General features: G+C 34.9%; 3 protein-coding genes and 1 long non-coding RNA gene across 8 annotated transcripts; 3 read left to right on the forward strand and 1 right to left on the reverse strand.

Annotated features, from left to right (window-relative positions):
• The first annotated feature begins 107 nt into the window (after nt 1-107).
• On the forward strand, nt 108-6,038 carry LOC105836920 (multiple inositol polyphosphate phosphatase 1). The gene is made up of 10 exons (XM_012681288.3): nt 108-354; nt 1,445-1,641; nt 1,729-1,869; nt 1,947-2,116; nt 3,267-3,371; nt 3,675-3,791; nt 4,384-4,516; nt 4,591-4,801; nt 5,352-5,555; nt 5,732-6,038. The coding sequence occupies exons 2-10, from the start codon at nt 1,473-1,475 to the stop codon at nt 5,901-5,903; spliced, it is 1,422 nt and encodes a 473-aa protein (XP_012536742.1). The 5' UTR covers nt 108-354; nt 1,445-1,472; the 3' UTR covers nt 5,904-6,038.
• A 1,160-nt stretch (nt 6,039-7,198) lies between these two features.
• LOC105836918 (multiple inositol polyphosphate phosphatase 1) lies at nt 7,199-21,426 on the forward strand. 2 transcript variants are annotated; one of them, XM_012681285.3, is made up of 9 exons: nt 7,199-7,551; nt 15,896-16,102; nt 16,818-16,949; nt 17,425-17,618; nt 18,055-18,165; nt 18,675-18,825; nt 19,162-19,372; nt 19,952-20,161; nt 20,735-21,426. In XM_012681285.3, exons 2-9 carry the CDS (start codon nt 15,922-15,924, stop codon nt 20,979-20,981), a joined length of 1,437 nt encoding a protein of 478 aa, XP_012536739.1. In that variant the 5' UTR covers nt 7,199-7,551; nt 15,896-15,921; the 3' UTR covers nt 20,982-21,426. The 2 variants fall into 2 exon arrangements, with proteins under 2 accessions (XP_012536739.1, XP_012536740.2); XM_012681286.3 differs by lacking the exon at nt 7,199-7,551 and adding an exon at nt 11,954-12,218.
• Nucleotides 20,729-22,305, reverse strand: LOC118645858. The gene is made up of 2 exons (XR_004963486.1): nt 22,185-22,305; nt 20,729-20,965 (listed from the first exon to the last, which is right to left on the reverse strand). It is a non-coding gene; the product is annotated as an uncharacterized LOC118645858 (long non-coding RNA).
• Nucleotides 22,306-22,314: 9 nt separating this feature from the next.
• Nucleotides 22,315-26,028, forward strand: LOC105836917 (ADP-ribosylation factor GTPase-activating protein 1). 4 transcript variants are annotated; one of them, XM_028193077.2, is made up of 10 exons: nt 22,348-22,466; nt 22,772-22,855; nt 23,093-23,124; nt 23,413-23,694; nt 24,023-24,231; nt 24,550-24,664; nt 24,755-24,844; nt 25,137-25,196; nt 25,394-25,575; nt 25,709-26,028. In XM_028193077.2, the coding sequence occupies exons 4-10, from the start codon at nt 23,542-23,544 to the stop codon at nt 25,923-25,925; spliced, it is 1,026 nt and encodes a 341-aa protein (XP_028048878.1). In that variant the 5' UTR covers nt 22,348-22,466; nt 22,772-22,855; nt 23,093-23,124; nt 23,413-23,541; the 3' UTR covers nt 25,926-26,028. The 4 variants fall into 4 exon arrangements, with proteins under 4 accessions (XP_012536736.1, XP_012536737.1, XP_028048878.1 ...); XM_012681282.3 differs by lacking the exon at nt 23,093-23,124 and having other exon boundaries at nt 22,315-22,466; XM_036287632.1 differs by lacking the exons at nt 22,348-22,466; nt 23,093-23,124 and adding an exon at nt 22,490-22,621.
• The last annotated feature ends 24 nt before the right edge of the window (nt 26,029-26,052 follow it).

Here is a 26,052-nt window from a genome sequence, read left to right on the forward strand (position 1 = left end):
TGACAGCCAATCGTTGAAAAGCTCCCCATGAGACAGCAATAGAGATAAGTATCTCGTCTCTTTTTTTTTCGAGAATCGTTTCAAGGATCGTTTTAGTTTCAGGGCAGCAGTGGTCGTTCGATGTCAACGAGTAACGTGCCGCAAGCACTGCGTCTGTTCCTCAACGAGTGCTCAAGAAAGAAAAAAATGAATAAATATATCGAAGTGTTGTGTAAATAAATATAGTGAATCGCCCCTCCACTTCTCGCTTTGCGATTATCAGGACTAATCGTTTATTACACGTACAACATTCAACTGGCTGGCATTTATGCAAATTCTCACGGAGACGATTCACGAATAGTGCCAACTCGAGAGGTAACTTTGTCCATGTAACTTTGTTCAATCCGTGTTCTTGTTCGTGCGAGAGTAGTCGTACTCTTCTCTCTCACGTGGAGGGAAATATTATAATACTTTAACAATCAAAAGATTAACAAGTACAGAAAAAAAAGAATATTCTTGTTTTGACAATATTTCCAGTTTCAAAACGGAAATTTTGAAATGAGATTATATCGCGTTAAATCAAAAAGATTTACTTGAATGAAGATTTATTTCAAAATTTTATATAATAATATTCTTTTATTTAAGAATAATTTTCTTGAATGGAAAAGAAAAAATATTGGATAGAAAATACTACATGTTTAAATCGAAGATTATAATTTTCTAAGAATAAAATTATCAAAACAATTATATTTTTAAAATAATACTTATAGTATTGAAATAAGACTATAATATCTTGAAATTCAAGATTTTCAAATTCTTCTAAGAAGATTATATGTATATTGTTGCTTATATATGAAACAAGAATCGCGTTAATTTGAATACATAAGTTTCAATTTGAGAGTAATTTTTTCCGTGTAAGCAAAACTTTATTAACACTATTATTTACACTGAATTATTATTACAATAACGAGATTTTATAACATTTAATATTTTCAAAAATGTATTTCTTAATTTCTTATATATTTCTTATATAATTTCATAATAATATTATGAAAATCATTTTAGTAAGACATTAAAAATTATACATTTTTACTGTAGTTGTAATGTTCAAGAATATTGCGTTATCTACTCTTAAAAAAAAGAAATAAAATTGATAGTCGTATCTATCGAAACGTTATCATCGCCTTTTTGTGACGCAGATTGATTTTCTTACTCCGACAACTTCGTGCAGAGAGGCTGTTATCGCGGAGATTAACAAAAGATAATTTGTATAGATGGTTATCTACATAATTGTCATTGCAAGTTAGTTTTAAAAAGTAAAAAGATAGAAAGCTAAATAGCACGCACAAGGCGCGTGACTGCGGTGTCAAGTGTGTTAAAATTATTTGTTTAAAAAATTCGACCCTATTTATTACTTCAGCAAAAAATGTGATCCAAGCGCGTCTCCGTTTATTTTTTCATTTAGAGTACAGTAAAAAGCAACGATTTGCACGATGTGGATGAGACTATGCATCCTCGTTTCCGTAATATACCTGGCGAGGGCCGCGCTGTTAAGGGTACCTGTCTCCTGTCACCCCTATAAAAATACTTATCCTTACACCGGCACCAAGACGGCGTATTCCTATATCCATAACAACACCGTAGAAAATATGACTCTAACGAGTAAGTATTCGCGGCAAAGATGAAAGAAATCTTTTTTCAAAAGTCACTTTTTCACCATCAAACGGGCTTGACGATCGACTTTTTCAGACTGCAAACCGATGCAGATATGGATGCTGGGTAGGCACGGGACGCGCAATCCGGACGAGACTAAGATGAGACGTATCATGACGTTTGCGCGCAAGATGCGCCGCAATTTTCCGGAGATCGCGAAGAAAATATACGGCGCTTGTAAGTGAGGAAATTCGGAGCTTTCTAAAATTTCGATTTACTTTTCAGAATTTACTTTTGACCGACCACTTTCGCAGGTATACCTCCGTACGCGAAGGTATCGAAGAACTGGGAGACCTGCTCCGAGTTCGTCAAAGGTAAGGGAAAGTTTTTGGTGACGGAGGGCGAAAGGGAATGGGTGTCGCTCGGCGAGAGGGTCAAAGCGAAATTGCCGACACTCTTCGACACGGAGGTCAAGAATTTCAAGGTAACGATTTGAGAGAGAGGTGAAAGTGTTGCGAAACACGATAAACAATTTATTGTAATGGTTGTGATAAAGTCAATCAGTTCTCTGTAAACTCGTCAATATAAAAATTAAAATCTTTACACTGAGTACACAATCACTCAATATAATTTTATTTTTTGAGACAAGAGTTATGCAAACGGAACAATGCAATGGTGCTGAACCAGTAGAAGATTAATATAAAAAATGAAGGAACTCTCTTATTATCACAATAAAGTCGTCACTACTGATCTCTTAAAGCGATATTTCCTTATTTCTGGAAAACTGGACATCTGCTTGGAAAAAATTAAATAAAAACTCATGCATTTGTGTTCTTTCCATATAAAATATGCTTTTATTAATTTTTTATGATTTTCTTTTACAAATCGTTTAGTATTTAAACAACAGTAAGCATGTTATTAACAATATTAGATTATTTTATATGTTTCTACACCCACAGAAAAGATTTCTGGATCTAATGCTATTAATCTTCGATCTATCATAAAATAGAATCGGTCGCATCATAAAATAGAATAGCGCCAATCATATTTATTATTAAATACGGAATATTTTATTCTTGGAAATAAATGAAAAGTTTATTTTATTCTTCAATCTAAAATAAAGTGACTTTTGATGTTATCTTATTAATTTTCTTAGAAATGGTTTAGCAAATTTGTGACAATCTTATGATATTCTAGATTTAAAAATGGACCGATCTGAAGATAGAAATTTCTGATTTAATCTTAATCTGATTTTATTTTTATACTACATAAGTTTGTAATAAGATTAAATATGTCAAGAATATTTTTCGTTTTGATATCAGAAATCCTTTCTGAGAGGATAGCATCTTAAAACTATTTTATATTTTCCCTTTTTTAATCTTTCTCATAACGCGCTTTTAAAGATAAAATCGGGACGTAGTCTAAACTAACATACTTATCGATAGGACAAACTGTAAAATAGTAAAAATCATATGCAAAAGAAATCTATTTGTAGTAGCCCGATCTAATCTATTATTATCGCGGTATCTTTTTCTATTTATTTACTATGTTCAACGGACTGTTTATAATATGTTGATATATTATTAGTTGTAATGTATATTAATTAATAGATTTCTTCATCGTTTATGTTTTAGTTTAAATCGACGGCCAAGCAACGCACTATCCTTAGCATGATGTCTTTCATGAAGGGAGCTTTGGGCATTAACTTCACGATAGTGTCGGATGATCCTTTAATCAAGGTAATAAATCGAAAGTTTTCTAAAAATACATAACAACTAAAATAACGATTCAGAGAATCGTGAGAAATTAAAATTTTCAATCGTTTCTAGTAAAAGCACATTTTTTTACATATTATTAGTATAATTATCATTTAATATAAACAAATGCACGTATAAAAAACTGTTTAATTTTAAAATATTAAAAAATTAATCTTTAACAATTAAATGTTTGGTAAAATCATTAAAAATTGATCCTTTATTTTCTGATCAAAGAAGAAAGTAAACAAATTTTTTAATCTATTTGTATATTTTTTTACCTTACAGTACGATTCGCTGGACATAGAAGAACATATTGTCATGATGAATTCCTTCGAAGAAAATGGCAGTGAAACATCGCTCGACTTCAAAATAGTGCCGACTGCCAATGACACTTTATTAAACGTAACATATCTAAAGAATCACATCTTATTTGCTTTTAATCTTAGACACCACGGAAAATATCTGAAGGATTAGAAATGCGCTCTCAATTGTTAATTTTTTTTTCCTTCTTGTATAATATTGAAAATTTGCGCGCGTCGCAAAAGACATCTTTAAAAGATATTTTTTAGATAACTTAAAAGTAGGGTTGGGTAGAAATGTGTTGGTAATCTCATTTAAATAAATTATATGGCTTTTTAAATTAATATAAACAATGCTTCTTAAAATAAACTTTACTTCAACTTGAATTAATTTAATTTGAACGTAACTTTAATTGAGTTAATTTTCTGTTCGTGTCATTTTTAAATCAATTAATTTTACAATCCATTAACTTTACCTTAATTCAATTACAAAATATATTAATTTACTGTTAAAAAGCATCTTGAAGGGCAGTTTTAATATACTTATTATATCAGATATCTTTCAAATCACTAAAAGTTATCTTCCCGAAACTTCGAAAGAATGTAAGACTCAGGACAAGATATTTTTTTTAGAGACTAAGAGATACATATTTTCTTGCATGCAAGATTTCTCATATCAGTCGTTTTCAAAATAGCTGTACGACACTTGCGTGCCTTGGAATAACAAATACAACGGGGAGACGACGAAGTTTACTGACGGCCCGGAGATGACAAAAGTTTTGAACGATATCTCTCGACGTTTGAATATCACAGATAAGTCCGTAAGAGGTGCGTAATTATTCGCCAGGCTACATTTAATTTTCGAATTCTTATCAATTGCCAGTTATCAAAAATAATTTCAGAGGCAGCGTTTCTCCTGTACGACGTGTGTCGCTTCGAGAGGGCCGTGTGTCCGAACAAACCGTCGCCCTGGTGCGACGCGTTCACCGAAGACGCTATGTTAGTCTTCGAGTACCTGTACGATCTCGCGTATTACTACGACGCCGGTCCAGGAGAAGAAATCAACAGCGAGCTCGGGTGTCACCCCGTCCGGGACATGTTCGAACATTTCACGTAAGCGTAATCCTCTATCTCCGCAAGAGAATTCAAGAGAGACTGTAATATCTTTCATTTTTTTGATATCTGACACAAAAAAAAAGAATATTCTTGTTTTGACAATATCTATAGTTTCAAAACGGAAATCTTGAAATGAGATTACATTGCGTTAAATCAAAAAAATTTACTTGAATGAATTTATTTTAAAATTTTATATAGTTCAACCAAGAAAATGATATTCTTGTTAATTGAGAATAATTTTCTTGAATGGAAAGGAAAAAATGTAAACTATATAAGATCTTAAAATGAATCTTCATTCAAGTAATTTTTTTTTATTTGACGCAATATAATCTTATTTCAAGATTTTCATTTTAAAACTAAAGGTATTGTCAAAATAACAATATCCTTTGTTTCTGTGTAGATTGATTAGATGCAATACATATACATATCACAGTATGCGCTAATTATTTATTTATCTCAACTAATTTTTATACAGATATGACTTTTGCTGAAGTTGCAAGATCATTTGTTTGATTGATTTTTCTTTCTTCTAATTAAAATCCCGCAGGAAGCTGGAGACGAATGGCGACGAGCCGAGGGGCGTGTTCTACTTCTCGCACTCGCATACGGTATCGCTGTTCCTCACCGCGATGGGAATCGGCAAGGACTCGGTGCCGCTAACGGCCGCGAACTTCCGGGACATGGGTCATAGAAGCTGGAGGATTTCCCGGTTGGTGCCGTTCGCCTCGAATTTTGCGGCGGTCTTCCACAGGTAACAGTCACAGATGTCCGTTACTAAAAATTAAAAGGAAATTAAAAAATACATGCTTTATATTAAGAATTTCAGTCTCTGCGAGTCAGTTCTTTCTGAAGACTAATAAAATTTTTCTATTAATTGTAATATATAATATTATATATGATTACACATTGTGAATAATTTTATGTTAGGTGCGATTCGTCCGACACTCCCTTCAAGGTCTCCTTCTACTTAAACGAGAGCCCCGTGACCATCGAAGGCTGCGAGGACGGAGTCTGCGATTGGGCGCAGCTGAAGAAGAAGTTGGGTGCTATCGCGGCCAATTGTAGCGCGGAAATTTGTAAAAAAGAAGTCCCGAATTAACGTGACGTCTTTTAAACCTTTTAGATTTTACAAGAGTTTGACAGAAATTATAGAATAAAACACTTAAAAAATCTCGGGACATTTATGCAATTTCAGAATTTATATAAAGAATTGCCGACAAAATGTAAATATTAAAAAAAAACTCTTAAAAAATCATGTGAAAAGTTCTGAGAAAAATTAATCATTTTCATCGATATGTCATAAAAAAAAGAATTAAGATAAAAAATCATACACAGAAAAAAAGCAAATGTCAAATTAATTCTTATATATTTATATGAACGCATTCATAGTTTCATATATACGTAACAATAATCTTCTTAGAAGAATTTGAAAATCTTGAATTTCAATAATATTATAGTCTTATTTCAATACTGTAATTGTTATTTCAAGAATATAATTATTTTAATAATTTTATTCTAAGAAAATTATAATCTTCGATTTGAACATACAGTATTTTCTATCCAACATTTTTTCGTTTCCATTTCAAGAAAATTATTCTTAAATTACAAGAATATCATTTTCTTGATTAAACTATATAAGATCTTAAAATAAATCTTCAGTCAAGTAATTTTTTTTAATTTAACGCAATATAATCTTATTTCAAGACTTTCATTTTAAAACTAAAGGTATTGTCAAAATAACAATATACCTTTTTTTCTGTGTACGTTTTAATTTGCATTGCATATAATAAAATAAGCCCCTTTATCAATGAAAATTCCGAATTAACGTAATATTCTTTTCACTTGTTTATAAATGACAGTAGACGCGTCACTTACTGTGCAACGAACTTGGGAAGCAGTCGAAAAGTTGTGGCGCATCACAAAAATTCCAACTGTACGTACAATTACAAATTCTCGATATATCGTGAGAATCATTGAAACAAAGCGACGAAAAGGAAGCCCCTCTGTCGCAAATATAAAGAAAGGCTAAAACAATTCGTATATTACAGTACAATAAACACTTGTTTGATCAATAAAGAAAGTGAAGGATATCTGTTCCAGTTAATCACTCCTCCCATCTTCCCAAGCTTTCCGCGCTCTGTTTTGCTTCCGCGTGATCATTACGTAACATTTTTTATCGCGATTTTTACGCGCTCTCCTTGACACCCCTAATTACCTCTTTATTTTTGGAAAGCCCTAGCCACCTAGATAATTAAATTGGGGCGAGAGCGGCGACGCCCTAACCGACGGGTCCTTAACCGGGTCGCGTTAACTGACGGGTCGAAGAGATCGCGTGACGCGCGATTTGAGCACGAGACACCAGGCGTCGGTGCCTAGGTGCAGTCGGTTACCCAGGAGGCAACGAGGCTCGACGACCTCGCGCGCGGCATCAGTGCGACACGAACCGCCGCGGCGTACGGCGGCCTGGAAAACGGTACCTCGCGATCGCGCGAAGGTGCGCACGTTTTACATTGTCCGCGTCGGACAGCATCCTTCCCGTTCCCCGTTACGATCCTTGTAGCAATTCGTTTCTTTTCCCGGTTTTTCTATTACTGAGCAAAGGACTATTCGACCCGCATCTTCCTTGGACCATCGAATTCTCCCCGTCCGAGTGAGTTGACCGTTCCGAGCCTCTGGCTCCTCGGCGTCCCGGATACTCTTCTTCTGGATTCACTTCTCCGTGGTAACGAGCTCATTCCTGAATCTCCGTACGTATACGATAATCTCTGAATTCTCAGTTGCTTCGCTCGTTAATCTTGTTACCGCTTTAATTGTGGTTTATTCAATAATATGCTAGATAGAGAATGATCGCCGAAATACCGGGAGTACAGTAACTATATTTAAAATATATCTGAGATATAATTAAATATCTTTGTGCTAAGAACTTTAAATCAATTTTAAGATGTCTTCTTGTCGAATATTTATACGCAGAAAAAAAGAATATTCTTTTGACAATATCTAAAGTTTCAAAACGGAAATTTTGAAATGAGATTATAATTGTGTTAAATTAAAAAGATTTACTTGAATGAAGATTTATTTTAAAATTTTATATATTTTAACCAAAAAAATAATATTCTTATTATTTAAGAATAATTTTCTTGAATGGAAAAAAAAAATATTGGATAGAAAATACTACATGTTTAAATCGAAGATTATAATTTTCTTAGAATAAAATTATCAAAACAATTATATCATATTTTTAAAATAATACTTATAGTATTGAAATAAGACTATAATATCTTGAAATTTAAGATTTTCAAATTCTTCTAAGAAAATTATATATTGTTGCTTATATATGAAACAAGGATCGCGTTAATTTGAATACATAAGAGTAATTTTTTTTCGTGTAAACTATTTGCAAGACATTAATTATTTTGTCACGTATCTAAAAGAACTTCTCTGTAACATTTGCATATAATATTCAATGATCGATACTGACAGTTAAACTTTCCATTTTATTTAAGTTTGCCCCATGTTTATCTTGAGATATATTTCGAAACACTTTTCTTCACTTATTTTTATATGATTATTTGTCGAAAATGAATTCTTTAAGAGCAAAAATGTGAAATTTGAATGAATGAATTTCTTCGTGCAAGTTCCATAATTATCAAGAAATGGAGAATCAAAGAATAACCAGTAGTTTTGGGGCTTAATTTCTCAGACATTTTACGATAAGTTAATAAAAACGGTAATTATTATAAAAAATATAGAACAGAATCAAATATAAAAACTGCTACCATTTAACGAAAGACTGTCTAGTTTACGTTTAAGTTTAATTTTCAACTTTTGCTTAAAAAATACTACCCAAAGATAGCAGTATTAGTGACTTTTCTCTAGTAAAATTATAGACTTAATAAATATTTGTGGACGGTGCCGTTTAATTATTACTTATTTTTATGATTAAAAGTATCAACGATAGTGCTTTCAATATATAAAAAATAAGTAATAATTACACCGGTCAATTTTTATAAGGGGCTACCCGCGTCGATTTGAGTTCGGCACGAGGTATTTATGATTCAAAGACAGAAGCCGTTCCGATAAATGGGTCAAAGAATTTAGGGGCGTGTAGGGGAATGCATTAACGAAGATAAACAAGATATGTCCGGTTAAGGTGGGTCCGCGTATCAATCATGATGAATCGATCTTGATGGAAATGAACGTGAAATGAAGACCGTTCGATGTTTACTCCGAATCACGGAGCTTCCGTGTGTTTCTCGCGAAATCTGTGCCGCGGGAGGTTCGTATCGAATTGAAGATGCGGATAGACACGGAATATAGCTCTTCCATTAGAATCACAAGGTAATCGTTGAAATATCCACTTCGAAGTCCACTAAACTGTTCTACTTCTACGCGTGCGAAGCTGATCTCAGTCGTTAGAAACTTCGATCACAAAATTATTAGTCTCGACTCTCGGATCTCAAGTAGCACAATACATTGGCTAATATTGGCTAAACATTGGGAGTGCATTGGCCAATGTTTTCCCAATGTAACGTCAATACTGGTCATAAAATATTGATTCCACATTAGAATGCAATTAATGTCCCATATAAAAAATTAATTGGTTCAACATTGGCCCAATGTTGAACCAATATTGAACCAATATTACTGCTTAGACAAATTGGCTAAATAAGGTGAAGCGTCTACTTTACAACATTGGACCAATATTGAAAATATTGCCTTTACATTACTTCCCAATATTGCGCCAATGTTTTGTGCTACTATAGGGTGACAGTTTTTACGTCTGTTTGCCGGTGTTCTCGCCCGCTCGAGACTTGAATCCTAAAATTTCCGCGAGCTCCAGAGATAAATTACAAATTGAACGTTCAAACGGGCGGAGTGTTTGAACAGCTGGACTCGGAGGCGTTCGGATCTCTGGAGTCTCTCATCTTTTTCTTATCAAGCGTCTCCCAGTTAACCAACTTCCCCGCGTTCCGAGACCGCGGGAGATCTGAAATCTAAAATCTCGCGATTCCCAGGCGATCCCGCGAATAGACGATGAATTAATCCGGAAGCGCTCGACTCGCGACCTTAGTTAACGTGCGAAATTACCGTATCACGCTTCAACTCGCGCGTTGATGATTTAATTCGCGCTCCGAATTAAATATTATGCGCGTATCTCTCTCCCTCTCCATCCCCCTCTCTCATACGCACGCACGCACGCGACTGGGACGTCCGTGGAAATCCTCGCGATCGCGAAAGTGCGCCGCGAGGCGCTTTTCGCTTTCGATTCCGAGGATCGCCGATCCACCGAGCCGCCGCCGACGCGGTTCGATATCGAGCGGACTTCGAGCTGGAACGAACACGCGCAAAATGCGAATAATTACCGTACGCTGCTCTCCTGCTCTCGGGAACCATCGAGCGTGACCAACGCCGTCGTCCTACTTTCGTGAACAATTGTCGCGGGCGCGCGCCGCCGCCGTCTATCGTCCCGGCATTTTATTGCCGTACGTGATGCCCCCGCAATCGGGAGGGAATCGCTGTTGAAAAACACTCGATTTAATGGATTTCCCTCCTCCCCAAAAACGGGGGACAAAAACAGACGTTCGAAGATCAGAGGAGAAATCCCACCGAGAGGGCACTTGGAGAGATTTGTGAATAATTTTAAAGAGAGGACGTATAAAAAAAAGATATTCAATGGTGATGGTAATAATTTTGCGGAATGTAAAAGGAGATTCAAGGATTTAAAAATCGTGACGCGGACACGTTTAGCACAAGCGTACCAAGGAGAGCCCCGCGATCCTTTGCAAAGTATGTCGAACAACAGGGTCAATCGATAAAAAATTTATGTGTTATAGAATCGTTAGATAACGCATGTAAATTCTGCAGACTTGTTCTGTAACTCTCGGCGACAGCTCCTTTACGGCACATTAAGTAGACTTGCGCGACGGCAATATGACGACGATGACGACGGCACCGTCATTAAGAATTACAAGGTAGACCTACACGGAGAGGATTTTCCTTCTCAGAGTTTATTTCTCAAAGGCACGATAGGACAACGTGGAATTTCATTCTAATTTTATCAGTTCCGTTTTTCATATTTATAATTATGTAATTGTACTTCTTTAATTAAAGTTTTTAATTACAGTAATTGAAAAAACTTTTGCAGTCCACATTGTTTAACACTGTCGAGGAAAAAAAGGGGTTGCCATTATCACAATATTTATAGTGAACAATTAATATTTTAATTGCTTTGTTTTTTAATCTGAGTTTGAAAGATTATGAGAAAAATAATGCTTTTTAACATCAACTTTTAATTGTATTCGAGTTAATTCGATTTTGTTTCTTGCTTTTAACGCAGCTAAATTTATTTTGTAAGTCATCAACTTTAACTTAATTTAGTTAAACAAAAATACAAATTTATCCAATCCTGATCATACATGTAGCAGTAATTTACAAAATAAAACTTCTAATCATAATTATTTTACCATAAAATAAAAATGCCAAACACCTTTAGTGAACAGCTGTCATGGTTTCGAGGGCAAATTCTAGAAACGAGCCCTCGCAATCTTTTCTACGTACAGAGCTAAGAATTAGTTACATAATTTATAGGCCTCTAAATTGTACACGAACGTTTCTTGTATTCAGCGGTTTTGTAGACACGACGACACATCGATTGTTTCACAACAGTATTCCCACATAGAAAAAAAGAATATTCTTATTTTAACAATATCTCCAGTTTCAAAACCGAAATCTTGAAATGAGATTATATCGCGTCAAATCAAAAAGATTTACTTGAGTGAAGATTTATTTCAAAATTTTATATAATAATATTCTTGTTATTTAAGAATAATTTTCTTGCATGGAAAAGAAAAAATATTGGATAGAAAATACTACACGTTTAAATCGAAGATTATAATTTTCTTAAAATAAAATTATCAAAACAATTATATCATATTTTTTAAGTAATACTATGGTATTGAAATAAGACTATAATATCTTAAAATTCAAGATTTTCAAATTCCTCTAAGAAAATTATATATTGTTGTTTATATATGAAACAAGGATCGCGTTAATTTGAATACACAAGTTTCAATTTGAGTAGAAAAAGAGTAATTCTCTTTCCGTGCATTGTTACGGCGGCGAAGGATAACCGTTCGCAATCTGCTGTTTGTTCATAAAACGACTATGACAGATCGCGTCGCGCGTACACAGCACCGACAATTCGTTCCTGTCATTGCGGCAAATGTCCTCTCTCGCGAGCAACGCTACACGTCAGCTCTCTGCGTTGCACATTCCAACACCGTCATCCGTCCGCTGCGGCTGCATTTTCTTCGATATGAATATTCATATGCCTTCGATCTGGGCTGGGTGCGCTTTTCTGAAGTACAAACGTCAACGGTGATATGTAAAGCTGGTGGAACGTGCGCATCACGAGGTTTAAAGTCACATTTATGTAGATTTGTATCATTAAAAGATCTTTTTTTTTTTACTTCTCGTATAAAAATGTAATACTGGCTGGTATTAAATTGGTGTATATTTTTAATTAATACTTATTTTGAATATTAAAAGCGCTGTTATTAATAACTTTAATATTCAAAACGGGTAATAATTACTGGCCAATATTATATTTTTATAAGGACGTTCAACTGATCAACTTGACTTTTCTTTTTTTTTTTGGAACGTCCTAAAATCTCTCTTTCTTTCCTTGATAATTATGAAATTCTAATCTTTAATTTATAATAATCTTTTCGTCCTAATCCTTAAATGACTTCTATCGCAGTCAATCGACAAGTCTTTAATATTTTACAACCATAATATTTGCAAAAAACTTCATAAATATTTTTATGATCTTGGATAACAAAAACAGATCGTAAAGATTTACGACGAAGATTTATGCGGTGTCATAAAAATATTTATACAATACTTTTAAAAACAAATGGTGTAATACATATTTACGAATATTTATTATAAATATCGTGTACTGAAAATCCAGCTTAACTTTACTTCACACCAACTTTTTATTCAAGACAAGAGAACAATAGACGGATAAAGTGAGACGGATAAGAAAAAGAGAATCGATGCTGCTTGATCGCGAAAATGCACGATTTTGTTCCTTCTTTCTTCTGACCATAAGTCTAGAATTGTTCCAGTAATCACCGGATTATTGGAGAGAAAAGCCACCACGACGGCGCATCTATAATTCCTTCCATAACAACAATCGACGCTCGTACAATAACATGCTTAATTATACATTCCCTCTATAAATAACGAACATAATCTTCCTCGTGGCGCGACGGCGAAGCAACGCCCGGGGCGGTGCAAGGCGGTGTAATGGATTTCGCATTGAAACGAGATTGCAGCCGGCGGACTTGCGCGGCACTTCGCGTGGCGTGGTGGCTCCGCTCGACGAAAGAAATTAAGCGTAAGTAGGCCAAGTATGCGGCACGTACGTACGTACGCCCGTATAAGATGAAGTAGAAGAAGAAGCGAAAGAAGAAGTCTCTCCGCGCTAATCGCGCCGTTTGTCAATTACGTTATCGCCAGCTATTACGTTCGGGCTATTTCTGGATCGGTGGCGTCGCCGATCGCTCGCCCGCGAGATCTCGAAGATGTTACGTACGTATATACTTCCCCCTAGAGGGGAGGTTCTCCTCCCCGTCGCGTTGCGGACGCTGCGGGACTCGGAAACCGGTTTCTCTTTCAAGTACGTACATACACCATTGTATCACGCGCATAGCGCAATTTTACCATCTTCTCGCGCGTCTCTCTCTTTCTCTCTCTCTCTCTCTTTTTTTCTCTTCCGCGGCCTTGGCCTTGCGCGTTCATCTCCGCGCGTATATATCACCCTCTCCCGGAAGCTGGCTCCTTAGAGACTCCGAGAGCGCAAGACGGATCCCCGGCTCTTTCTCTTCCTCGAAAGCGCGTCCCCCGGGACGTCTGGTAATTTTGAAAAAGCCTAGAATCGAGGCTCGCCGCTTCGGGACTATTTTCTTGGAAAGATATCCGCACGATTCTCAAAAAAGAAGCGCTTGATTTTATTAAAAATGTTTTGCATTTCTTCCGTTTTTTTTAAATGCTTCAAATTGCATTCAGGCTTAAAGTGCCTAAAGCTTTTTCAAGAACAGGGAAGCGAAACATTTTAATATCGTGAAATTAAACATTGCGTTTTTCGATTGCGTCTAACTTTAGATGTGAATTGATGGTTTATTTGGAAAAGTGTGAAAATTAAAATCACATTCAAAAATGAAAAGTAGGAAAAGTAAAGACGCTTCCTACTTTCTAATTTTCTATTGTGTAAATATGATTTTATAAATTTATATATATATATATAATTTTAATGTATATATTTATACATATTATATGTATGTAAAATTTTGTAGTTCTCTAATACGTAACAAGGCGTGAAGGTGTGAAACATGTGCTTATTTCTTATTTCTGTTGATGACGATCCCGGCGACCTCGATCGGAATCACTTTCGCGCGCGAGGTGCTCGACAATTGTAGTTAACTTCGAAATTATCGATTTTAATCTCTATCATAAAAAGGGGTGTTTAATCTTAAGAAATCAAAATCTTTTATTTCTTCCTCTGCCTTTCGAACGATTCACTCGAAAATCGTCAAAACGTTCAAAATCTTTAATAATTCCAAACACGACTTGAAATTTGTCATCAGGGAGACATATTTAATTAACGGGAACGAAAATGGAATTAAAAATATTTTAATTCGAATCTTAAAATTAAGGGCCGCCCTCCCGACTCGTAGGTCGCGGCCCGCGCCACGTACACGAAATAATCCCCGATTATCCAAATCGCGGAGATAAAGGAGATAAAAGGAGTGAAGCCTGCGCCGCCTGTGTGCCACGGTAACAACTCTCGCGGGCCTCGTTTCACCCGCGTTATCGTCTTACCGCTAATTTATCGCGTTAATACTCGCACGTACATCACACCGGCCGGCGCGAACGTGCGCCGCGAGTATATACGCGAACGCTTCCGGTTATGTAATCGCCAAGAGAGCTACACAACGTTACGCTAGCTCTCCTCCGGGTTGTAGTAATAAGTTACATTCCGCGATGTCGTCAGCCACGCGCGCGCGCGCGCGCGCGCGCCGGCGAAATGTAGGTTTACGACGAGGTCCGCGGAACGCGAAAGGAAAATCGCTTTTTCCGCGAAGAGCGTTTCGCTGGGATCAGCGAGAAATTAACGGCCGTGGGAATGTGCATTTCACGCGAGGGTAGGAGGGGAAAACCCCTTACCTAGGTACTCCGCGAAATTTGCGCTACTATTCCGAATGCGCTCCGTGAAACTCAGCGGCGTTTATCTAAACACTCGGCGAAATTTCGCCGCGATTATCATCGCGTGGGGGCGAGGAAGAATTAATTAATTTATTATCTGCTGTCTCGAGACACACCCCTGTTAAAGCGTGCAATAAACGAAATAACGATTTCACTGCGATTCTGAGCTTAACTGTTCTGTAAATAAAATGAAAAAAGCGAAATTTACGTCGAAACTTTACGTAAATCATTTTGTACACTTGACTACTTCTTTTATAAAAATGTAATACTAGGCAGTGATAAATTGACTAGTAATTACTTATTTTAAATGTTTAAAATACTGTTATCAGTACTTTTAATACTCAAAATAAGCAATAATTATTGGCCAATTTAATACTGCATTACATTTTTATAAGGATTTTAAAAGTTTATTTAGGATTTTTGTCTTTTTAAAATAATTTAATTTTTAATAACAAATAAATTGAATTAATTATACAAATTTAGGTTTTTTTTTAATCATCTATAATTATATTTTTCCATTAGATTACATATCTGAATAGAAAATCTCTGCCAAATCTTTATTATATTTAAAAAATATGCGTGACGCATCCTTAACATCGTTTGTAAAAAAAAAAAAAATGGCGTGTTCTTACGCCATCCGGCCATTCAGTGCTTCACAAAAATCCTCTTACATTCAATGCAAATCGAAGCTTCAAGAGGAAATCTTGCGCTTCCTGCGCTCAGTTGGCGTTTTAGTCAGCGTTTTGTCCTACATTTCCCCCGTTTAGGTAATTTGTAAACCGAGAAAGACACCGTTCTAATTGTTATTCTTGTCTCACGCAGGGGCCACGCGATTCATTCACCGCACGATGTCCGCGTTGTCGTTGCTGCTGCTGGCCGCGTCGCTCCTGGCATCCCCGAGCGTCCGCGTGCTCGCGCGCGACGTTGACTTCTGCTTCGCGGACGAGGATGACCCGTACCTGTACCTGGCCACGAAGACCGCGTACCACTTCGTTCACGGCGGCAAGACCCGGTTCCAGACGGTGCCGAGTGAGTATAACACCGGAAATCGCCGGATCGACGACTTGGATGGACCCTCCCTCTGATGGAAACGATCAATATTCGTCGACTTTTTTCCTTCATCTACTAGACTTGTCGGACTTATTACGCCCGCAGTGTAACGTGTCGCTAACGTAAATTGACCTTAATCTTGATTCATCTTACTCCTTCTAATTCTTAGAACTTAGGCGAAAGATAAGGAGAAAGGTTGAATCGAGATTAAAGTTAATTTACATTGGAAAAGTGGAGACGAGCGCGTTCTTTCCTTATAAGTAACGGTTATTTTCAATAGAGAAATATTTCCTTGATAACAGTCTTAAAATATATTTATCACAAATCTTAGAAAAAATTTCATTATCATTTATTTGAAAAAGAATTCACATTTTCTCGAAGAATATTATAAAATTGAATTGAGGAAAATTTTCAAAGTAATAAGTGAATAGAATTTTTATTTTGACTTAAATCAAATAAATAACAAGTGTATTTTAATTATTTATTCATCAATTGCAAAAATAAGCGTAACTTGAAAGAAGAAAACTAAAAAAAAAAAAACGGAAAACTTTTCTTAGCATGTGTAAGGCATCGAGAAAGAAAATTGATTGCCACACTTTACCGGCACTGTAGTTTCGAATGTGGAATACCATTTTGTTTTCATTACACACGAGACGAAAATCAGATTGTATATATGATTGTGTATATTCGACAGATTGCCGACCGGTGCAAATCTGGATGCTCGCGGCACACGGCACCCGTTGCCCGAACACGCAGGAAATCCAGAACATCCGCTCCTTAAACGATCTCAAAGACCAGATACTTCAGAATCATGAAGCGCGCAAAGGTGAGTCGGCCTTATCTTTCTCATATCTACTTTTCATACTTCTTATGTAAAATTTACTTTCACTTTTTCTTCTTTTGCATCGTCATACGTGGACTATTTCAGAGCCTTTCTTCTACATTTTAATATAATTTATGCGCGTAAAAGATTTATTAAATTTACATTTATTTATTGAATTCTGTATCGATATAATTTTTTAATTACTTTAGAAATTTTGCCAAATTCAACAATATTTTTCTCATTTCGTAATTTTGCGTAATCCTCGAGGTTTAGTCGGGAAAAGCACTTCTCTCGTGAGACCTATTTACTAACTTGAACGATTAAATTAAAACTTTCCGCACGGATTGATATTTGTTTTCGCACAAACTTGTGAAAATTGAATGGCAAACGACGGTGTTTTCACGTCGCGTTTAAATTATCATCACTTCGCGCACGACTTCCCTCGTCCGATTTTCGAAACGTCTCGTTTGTCGCGCAGAGGGTCACATGTGCAATCGAGATCTCGAGAACCTACGAAGATGGAAGCTGGACGATTATTTGTTGCCACAACGGGCGGAAATCCTGACGCCACAAGGGGTGGAGGACATGAAGCTGCTGGCAAGAAGGTTGCAGAGCAATTTCCCAGAGCTGTTGCTTCCCGATCGTCACAACATCACATCCACCAATTACAAGGTATCTCTTTACAATAATTTATCACGTCGGTTACTAAAAAAGAAGCATTTAATAAAATAAATTGTATTTCTGTATCGCAATTTTTTTAACACTGAACCGTTTAAAACTGAAATCTTTAACAGCTCTGAGCGTTTCAGTGTTTTAAATCTAAATATCGTTTAAAATTACAATATTTTTAGATATTTAAAAACAAAGATAAAATTATTTTAAATATATTAAGATTCAATAATCTTCTTTTTCGATTATACTTGTCGATACAGACTCGATTTCTAATAAGATTTACAATTCACTTAATTATAATTTTATCTTAAACTCTGCCGCAAATTATATGGTCTGAAATGCACGTTAATTAACTGGATTCTATTAAGCAAACGTCGATAAACATTGACTAAATCACGAAGCGATAAAGACGATATAGGACACGATTGATTTCTAGTTCCGTGCTACCGAAGCTCGTGACAGCATGACATCTTTCATGGAAGGCCTATTTGGTAGCAGATCCGCCGTGCTACCGGAAGAGACTTCCCTCAACGACACTTTACTTAGCGTAAGTATGTCTTTTTCTTTTAGTTAAAAGAATTAAAGATTTACAAATAATGTATTATAATTTAAAAAAATTAATCTCATAAAATCTCGATAAATACTACGAGAAATGTACTTATATTCTAATGTGTCTTTAATCGAATTGTTTAATATTGTTTTTAAATATATTCTTGTATATATTAAAAGTAATACAAGACAAGCGTATAAATAATTAAACTATCTAATAGGCTTCTTTAAATACGTATAAAATATTTTTAAAAGAGAAAGAAAGATGGCAAGAGAATTTAAAGAATCAATAAAAAAAACATGACAAAATCTTGCCCGATAAATTTAAAACTTGAATATAAATTAGAGAAGCTTTCGAATTTCAAGTACTTTTGGAAACTGAATAATTAAAAGAATTTATTTCTAATTTCTTTTTTATAAAGAAATTTATATTTGATTTAGGACAGATCGCGAAGAGTCGACTCGCCCGAGTTTTCCTCGGTATATCTGACCTGATCAATTTTACAGGCGTACAAAACATGCGGCGTGTGGAATAACGAAGAGAAAGATGGGTCATTCGAGAATGTAGAACGGAACAGATTCGACAATGGACCGGAGTTCCAAAATCTTCAGAAGAACGTCAGCAGGCGGCTTGGTTTTCTGTACAATATTTCTGCTGGTACTAAACAATTGTTGTACATGCGTCAATTATTATCGTTAATCTACATTCGACAAATGATACACCGAAGAAAAAGATTTGTTATATATATATTCATTTATTTTAGTATCATTCTCTTGATTTAAAGAAATATTTCGTAAGTTTATAGAGAAATTATTTTATACTAACTAATATTTATTTAAAAATAGAGAACAATGATAAAATAAATCTTGTATTTAATATAAAAATTTTTTTTCAATATGCATCTGAAATAAAAACTTAAAGAAAAATTTTTTTGCGAATGAAAAATTAAATATTTGAACGCGTGTAGAAGCAATAATGTCGGAATATTTTTAGATAAGATCGACGCTATGTACGACGCGTGTCGATACCAGAAGGCCTGGTCGGTCACCGAACTCTCACCCTGGTGCGCCGTCTTCAGCAAGGAGGAGCTTCGCGTTCTGGAGTACAGGGAAGACCTCGAATACTATTATAAGGCGGGCTATGGGCGAGATATCAACACTCGTTTGGGATGTCCTCTGTTGCACGATATGATGCGACATTTCTGGTATTGCGACTTTAGTTTCATTTCTTGCACTTCCATTTACGAAAATTCTATTAAAGCTGTCCCATCAAATTTTCTATTTACAGAATTATTAAATATTAGACAGTAAATCCATTTTTTTCTTCGTCTTATTGTTAGGAGAAAAAAATCAAAGAAGAAATAAAAGTAAAACAAATGATTCAAACAACATTAAAAAATTTTTTAATTTAATTTACAAATAAAAAATGTTTCTTTCGTTTTTTTTATATATATAAAATTCTTATTATGTTACCATCTGTACTTTAATTGTGGTAAAACAGGACAGCTTTAGCATCCACTTAAACATTTTAATTCTTTTTTGAATATGTAAATTATATTATTACATAATTGTATTTTATTTTGTTTAAATTATTAAAGGGTCTACTTAATTACAACGTCTGATTGAAAGTAAAACTTCAATGTTGTTAAAGAAATTAAAAAACAAAAATTTAAGATCGAATTTCCAATATTCGAGACACTGTCAGTAATTGGGTCATTGAAATTTTCATATTTTGTGATCTAAAAGGACGTGGTGGAGTTTAGATATATTTATGTTTTAATTAGGAATATAGCGCGTGACGAGATGGTGAACGAGCCCGCGGGCATCTTCTACTTCAGCGACATCGTCAGCCTGCAAAATCTTCTGGCCACGATGGGCATAAATGAGGATCAAATGCGATTGACCGCCTATAATTACAAAGACATGGCCAGACGCCAATGGCGCACATCGATGATATCGCCCTTCGCCGGGAATCTCATCGCGGTGTTTTACAAGTGAATATAATGCGTCCCTTATCCTCGGGCTGACGACTTCGTCATCTTTTATTTCTAACATTTATTCGTACATTATTCTTATTGCTTCTCTCGATTTTTATTATTTGTTTTGACTTAATTCGCTCGTTACCAGAATCGTTTAAGTTAATTACATTAAATTGACTTTAAATTACTTTGATAGTATTTATCAATCATGTAATTACAAATCTGAGTTTTGAAAATTTTTTGTTTTTATACATGAATTCTTAATTCTGTCTCTTATCTCTATATTATTTACAAATTGTATTTAATCCTTTATTATTTAAAAAAAATCTTTTTACTATAATCGTCAATAAATATTATTAGGTTAAGATATTTTTCCTAGTTGAAATTGCTTAAATACGTAAATATAAAAGAACTAATCAACTAAAACTAGTTTCAGTCAAAGGTTCAAAATAAATTTTAAAAAATCAGATACGCGTTATCTTTGATGAAACAATCGAAATCAGTCAGTTTTAAATTCGGTTTTAAATTCTGCACTTATTTTATCATAAATATGAATAAATTTTAACCTTTGCAAAAAATATATTGCAGATGCAACGACAGAAATAACCGCAACAAGGTAATGTTTTACTTGTCGGAGAAACCAGTACGATACAGTGGCTGTCAAGTCGGTCTTTGCGATTGGGAGTTCCTGAAGAGCCAGTTCGGCCAATTGGCGTCCAATTGCAAGCTGGACGTCTGCTGGAAGGCGAGCGGAGCAATCTCCAACTTTCCTAATTCCATAGCCATCCTATTAATGTCCTTTGTTCTAGTCCTCCTCGGCTACAAACAGTTGTAAATATAAGTTTAACTTTATTTCTCATTGTCGAACGTTACATCGTAAAATACTAAGCACAAATGAGATTCTTGGGAGCCGATCGAGTGATTATTTATAGAAAATTCTTTTTCTTGAATAAAACAAAAAAGCATAAAGAAAATTAAGACGTTAAATTGTAAACACTTTCGTCGCTTTTAGATGTTACTTTTGCGACTTTAAAAGTATATTAAATACATTATATAATATATAATATAATATATATATATATATATACATATATGAGTAGTATAACATACAATAAGTAATAAACATTTAATGTATCTTTAAGTATGCCTTATATCTCAATTTTATCACATACTTTACATTTAAGAATTAATAGAAATAGTTGTTATAATATATTTCCCCTGATTTACAATAATATCCTAATGTGTATTATAAAATATATTTATTATATTTGTTTTATTTATATATATATTTTTTATTTGCGCCCATTATAATTACTATTTTAATTGGTTATCTATAATACGTAAAGCTAATATAGTAACAAAAATATAAGTTACTCACATATCAAGATTTTCTCTTTAAAATCGAATCAATAATTTCTCTCTCTCTCTCTCTCTCTCTCTTTCTCTATCCATCTGTCTCTATCTATCTATCTATCTTTAATCTAACATTTTTACATGAGAGCAAAGTTCTTATCATTAGTAGAAGCGTGCTTAAACCCTCAAAAATAATTAAGTTAAAAGCTAAAATTTAAAGTGCTGCAATTCTTTATTCATTTATTTACTATATACATATGTATAATAATTTATACTCAATATTTTCTTATCAAAGCTGCTTTTCACCATTTCATGATTGATCACGATAAATTCATTGTTATAAGTATATAAATTCAATGACTATAAATCAACTATTCGCAGCGATCTCGCGGTTTCAACAACCATATACATATACATATGATACAAGCAATGATCGCAAATACTTAGGACAAGTCAGTTATAAGCATGTATTTCACATTCAACTCGTCTACATAGTACATAATCAATTCTTGGAAAATCCCGAGTAACACGACTACGATCGTTTGACGAATCTGTGAGATATAACCTATGTCCCACGATGTTATTAATAAAAACATGATCCAGATCGGCTAATTTTTGAGATAATACAGGCTTGTGTTACATATATATAAAGTTATATATAATATAATTTAAGATTTAGACTTACCGAAGACGGGATTACATCGGGAACGAAGACTCGTCCCGTTAAAAATTTCCCGGGCGAACTTCCGCGCGCAGCTGGGGTCGGCGACCCAACCTAACCTCACTTCGCATGACGTCAATCGCGGCGACGACCAACGACCAACGCCAGTCCAGCCAGCAGTCCCTAGGCGCAAAAATCTGTGTCCGACTTCTGCCTACAATATGTCCACGTAGGATCCGATCCTCCGCCGTCCCGGAAGAAGACAGGAAGAAGAACTGTCCGACATAATGACTTCGTAGCTTATAGGTGAGAGTCTCTGCGGACTACCTTACGCGCGGTGACTCGTGCGAGACCGATGATCGCTCGCAACGAGTCCGTTCGCGAGAACTTCGAGACTCGGGCCTCCGTCGCGACTCGTCCACGTTTCAGCCTCGCCGAGCGCGTCTGCCAACAGTCGCGAGGTACATGATGCCCTTTAACTTTCCCTGTCCCGCGTGTCGAGCCCGAGCGACTGCAGGAGACCGCGAGGAAATCGTCAGCGTTTCGGAAAACGCTGTTTAACCTACTAGCGCTTCTAGCTTGACATATCTGATTCCTCGGTCTTCTTTCAGCACCTTTGACGAACTGATGACACCATGGCCAGCCCACGGACGCGACGAGTGCTGAGTGAACTGAAGCCGAGGGACGAGAACAATGTAAGTTTGATCGAGAAAAGGACGACAAGGACGTGTGGATTTAATGGGAATAAAAATTGGATATTAAATGAGAGTGTCGAGAGTCTTGATCCTATGTTGAAGAGATGATTTCATTTCAAGTCCATAGCTATAAATCCTGAACAGCACTTAACTGTTACTTGTAGCAGATCTTTAAATTTAAACCTCAACTCCCATTTCCTAATCCAGAACTAATGTAATTTGTATTGTTTGTTGCAGCACTTTGCATTATCAAGAACAAGTTTTAAAAAGTATATAAATTGCTTCTCTTTCTCTTTTTACGATTATAAACATTAAATATTTGCTTGGAGTAAGTTCCAGTCAAATGTTAATTGTAATGGACGACTTTTTAATTTAAATTTCAACAGTAAATGTAATTTGTATTATGTCATACCATAGTTCAGCTTTGTGTATATTAATAAGTTTACTAATTTTTCATTAATATGTATTAAGAAGATGAAATTAATCAATAAATAACTCCTTGCAACTGACTTTTTTCGCGATTGTAAGATATATTTTTTTTTCTTGCACATTTGTAGAAATGCTTTGAATGCGGCAGTCATAATCCGCAATGGGTATCAGTAACCTATGGCATTTGGATATGCCTAGAGTGTTCTGGGAAGCATCGCGGTCTAGGCGTACACTTGTCATTCGTCCGCTCTATTTCTATGGATAAGTGGAAGGACATAGAACTTGAGAAGATGAAGGTCGGTGGCAACAGAAATGCCCGGGAGTTCTTTGAGAGTCAGCCCGACTGGGAGGAATCTATGTCCATCTCACAGCGTTACAATACAAAGGCAGCGGCACTGTACAGGGACAAGGTAGAAAAAGATTTTCCCACAATGTTTCCACCATTGTATATTAATTCTCGAACCACAACTATTTTTAAAATAGTAAAAAGAAAATTACAAATAGTTTTATATTGTACATTTGAAAATATCAAAAATTAGACAGCAATTTTCTACCTGATTCAAAAATTACTTTAAGAACTAGAAATTTAACATGTAAAATATTAACACATTTGTAAAAATGAGTTAATTTGCTTTTTATATAAGAATTATTTAAAAGATAAGAAGTAAATTAAACTACACTGATGAACATAGGTGTGAAAGTCGCATCAATTGCTTAAATAAACACTATTTTGCTTAGATTGCTACATTGGCGAGAGGAGAGCTCTGGAGTCCGAGTAGTTCGACAGCAAAGGATTTCGAACCGTCAATGTTCATTAGAAGTAGGCAAGAGCACTCGTATCAGAGCGACTTGTCCTCTTCTTACCAAAATATGGACTCGAACAATCTGAAGATGCAGACAGAATCCTTTTTCGCGAGGAAACAAAATGAAAATGCTACTCGTCCAGAGTAAGTCTAATATTTTAGCTTCTATTTTCTTCGTCAGGCGCATTATGACACGGTATTTAATATATTATAACACATTGAACAACCAGGTGTGCAAATAAATGTTATATGCGAGGATTTGAACGAATGAAAAAAATGAATAAGATTTAATCTTGCTATTCTATTCGAATTTCTTATATTTAACAATACCATTTTGATGAATATGATTAAAACGCTTAAAAAATATATAATAAAGTCATTAAACAACAAATGGAAACAAAAAATGCATGTAAGAATTTAACATTAAAAAAGATGAAAGAAATAATTATATTATGTTTTTAGTAATATTCCACCTAATCAAGGTGGTAAATACGGCGGTTTTGGTTATCAAATGGATCCACCACCAAAAAGTTCATCCCAGGAATTGTTCGACACTGCAGTATCATCACTAGCGACTGTACGATTTAATATTAATTTTGAATTATGAATGTTTACTTTTGTAATTTATAATTAACAAATTGATCCATTATTTCTTACTCTATTTTAGGGCTGGTCAATATTCTCTTCCTCGGCATCGAAAATAGCGAGCAAAGCTACCGAGAACGCAATCAAGATCGGAGGACTCGCAACACAAAAGGTAAATGTATAAATTTCGAGAAAGAATATCTCGGATGTAATCTAATAAAAAATTAAAAGTTCTTTTTTTTAATAATATTAAAGAACAGATTAAAATGTCAACAGGTTATTTATTTTTTGTCTATATATATATAGTTGGAATTATCATGTATAAATTTATTTAAGATAAATGTCAAGCATATTAATTATTTATCGTTATTATTCTAAATTTATTTTTATTAATTTCTCTTTCATCAAATCTTATTTTTAAGTCATATTTTTATTTCGTTTCTCTTTTTGTATCACATCATTAGGTTCGAGATGGCACATTATTAGAAGACGTAGGAGCTCAAGTCAATCATTTGGTTACAAAGGTATTAATTCTTTCGTTTGCCTTTTGTTCTATTTCTGACATTATTTTATGCTCATTAAGATCAGATGTCAGAAAATATTTTACACACACACACACACACACACACACACACACACACACACACACACACACACACACACACATTATAATCTTATTAAATTAAAATAAAATCTTATGACATAAAAAAATAATACACAGGTTGGGGATATAACGAGACGGGGAGGATGGGGTGACATTGCAGGGACCAATTCAGCAGAACAAAGACATTATGATTCCATGGACCGATATCAATATTCTCCTAACACGTATCAGAATAACGATTCGATACAATCGAATCGCTCCAATGAAAAATCATCTCTCGTAAGAAGCTCCAGTTCAAAGTACGTTTTTCTTCTAAATTCCTAATCTACAAAAATACTTATAAAAATAAATTTTCATTATCACAATATCAGTTCTACTGAGCGCTAGTAAAATTCAATTTATTTTGCAAAATTTATTCCTTGCTCGTTTCAGAAGTAACATTTCCGCTGGAGATTCCTCAAACATGTCGAATTGCGATTGGGACTGGGGCAACGACGCGAAACACACGAGCAAAACAGTAACTTCGAAGAGGCAACTAAAGGTGGAAAAAAAGGAAGAATCGTTGATTAATTTCGAAACGGACAATAAAACGCAACAGAATTGGAACTCGAAAGCAGAAGACGACGCCTGGGAAATACTAAATAATTAACCTTGGTATATTATTAGCGCGAATTAAGAAATGAGGATATTGGGATATGTTAATTTTAAAGAGCATTGAAGAGAATTAAAAAGAGAACGGATGCACACCCTTACACGAGTGTTTCTCTTTTGATTAA

The sequence above is a fragment of the Monomorium pharaonis genome, chromosome 5 (genome assembly GCF_013373865.1).
Source record: "Monomorium pharaonis isolate MP-MQ-018 chromosome 5, ASM1337386v2, whole genome shotgun sequence".
NCBI classification, from domain to species: Eukaryota; Metazoa; Arthropoda; class Insecta; order Hymenoptera; family Formicidae; genus Monomorium; species Monomorium pharaonis.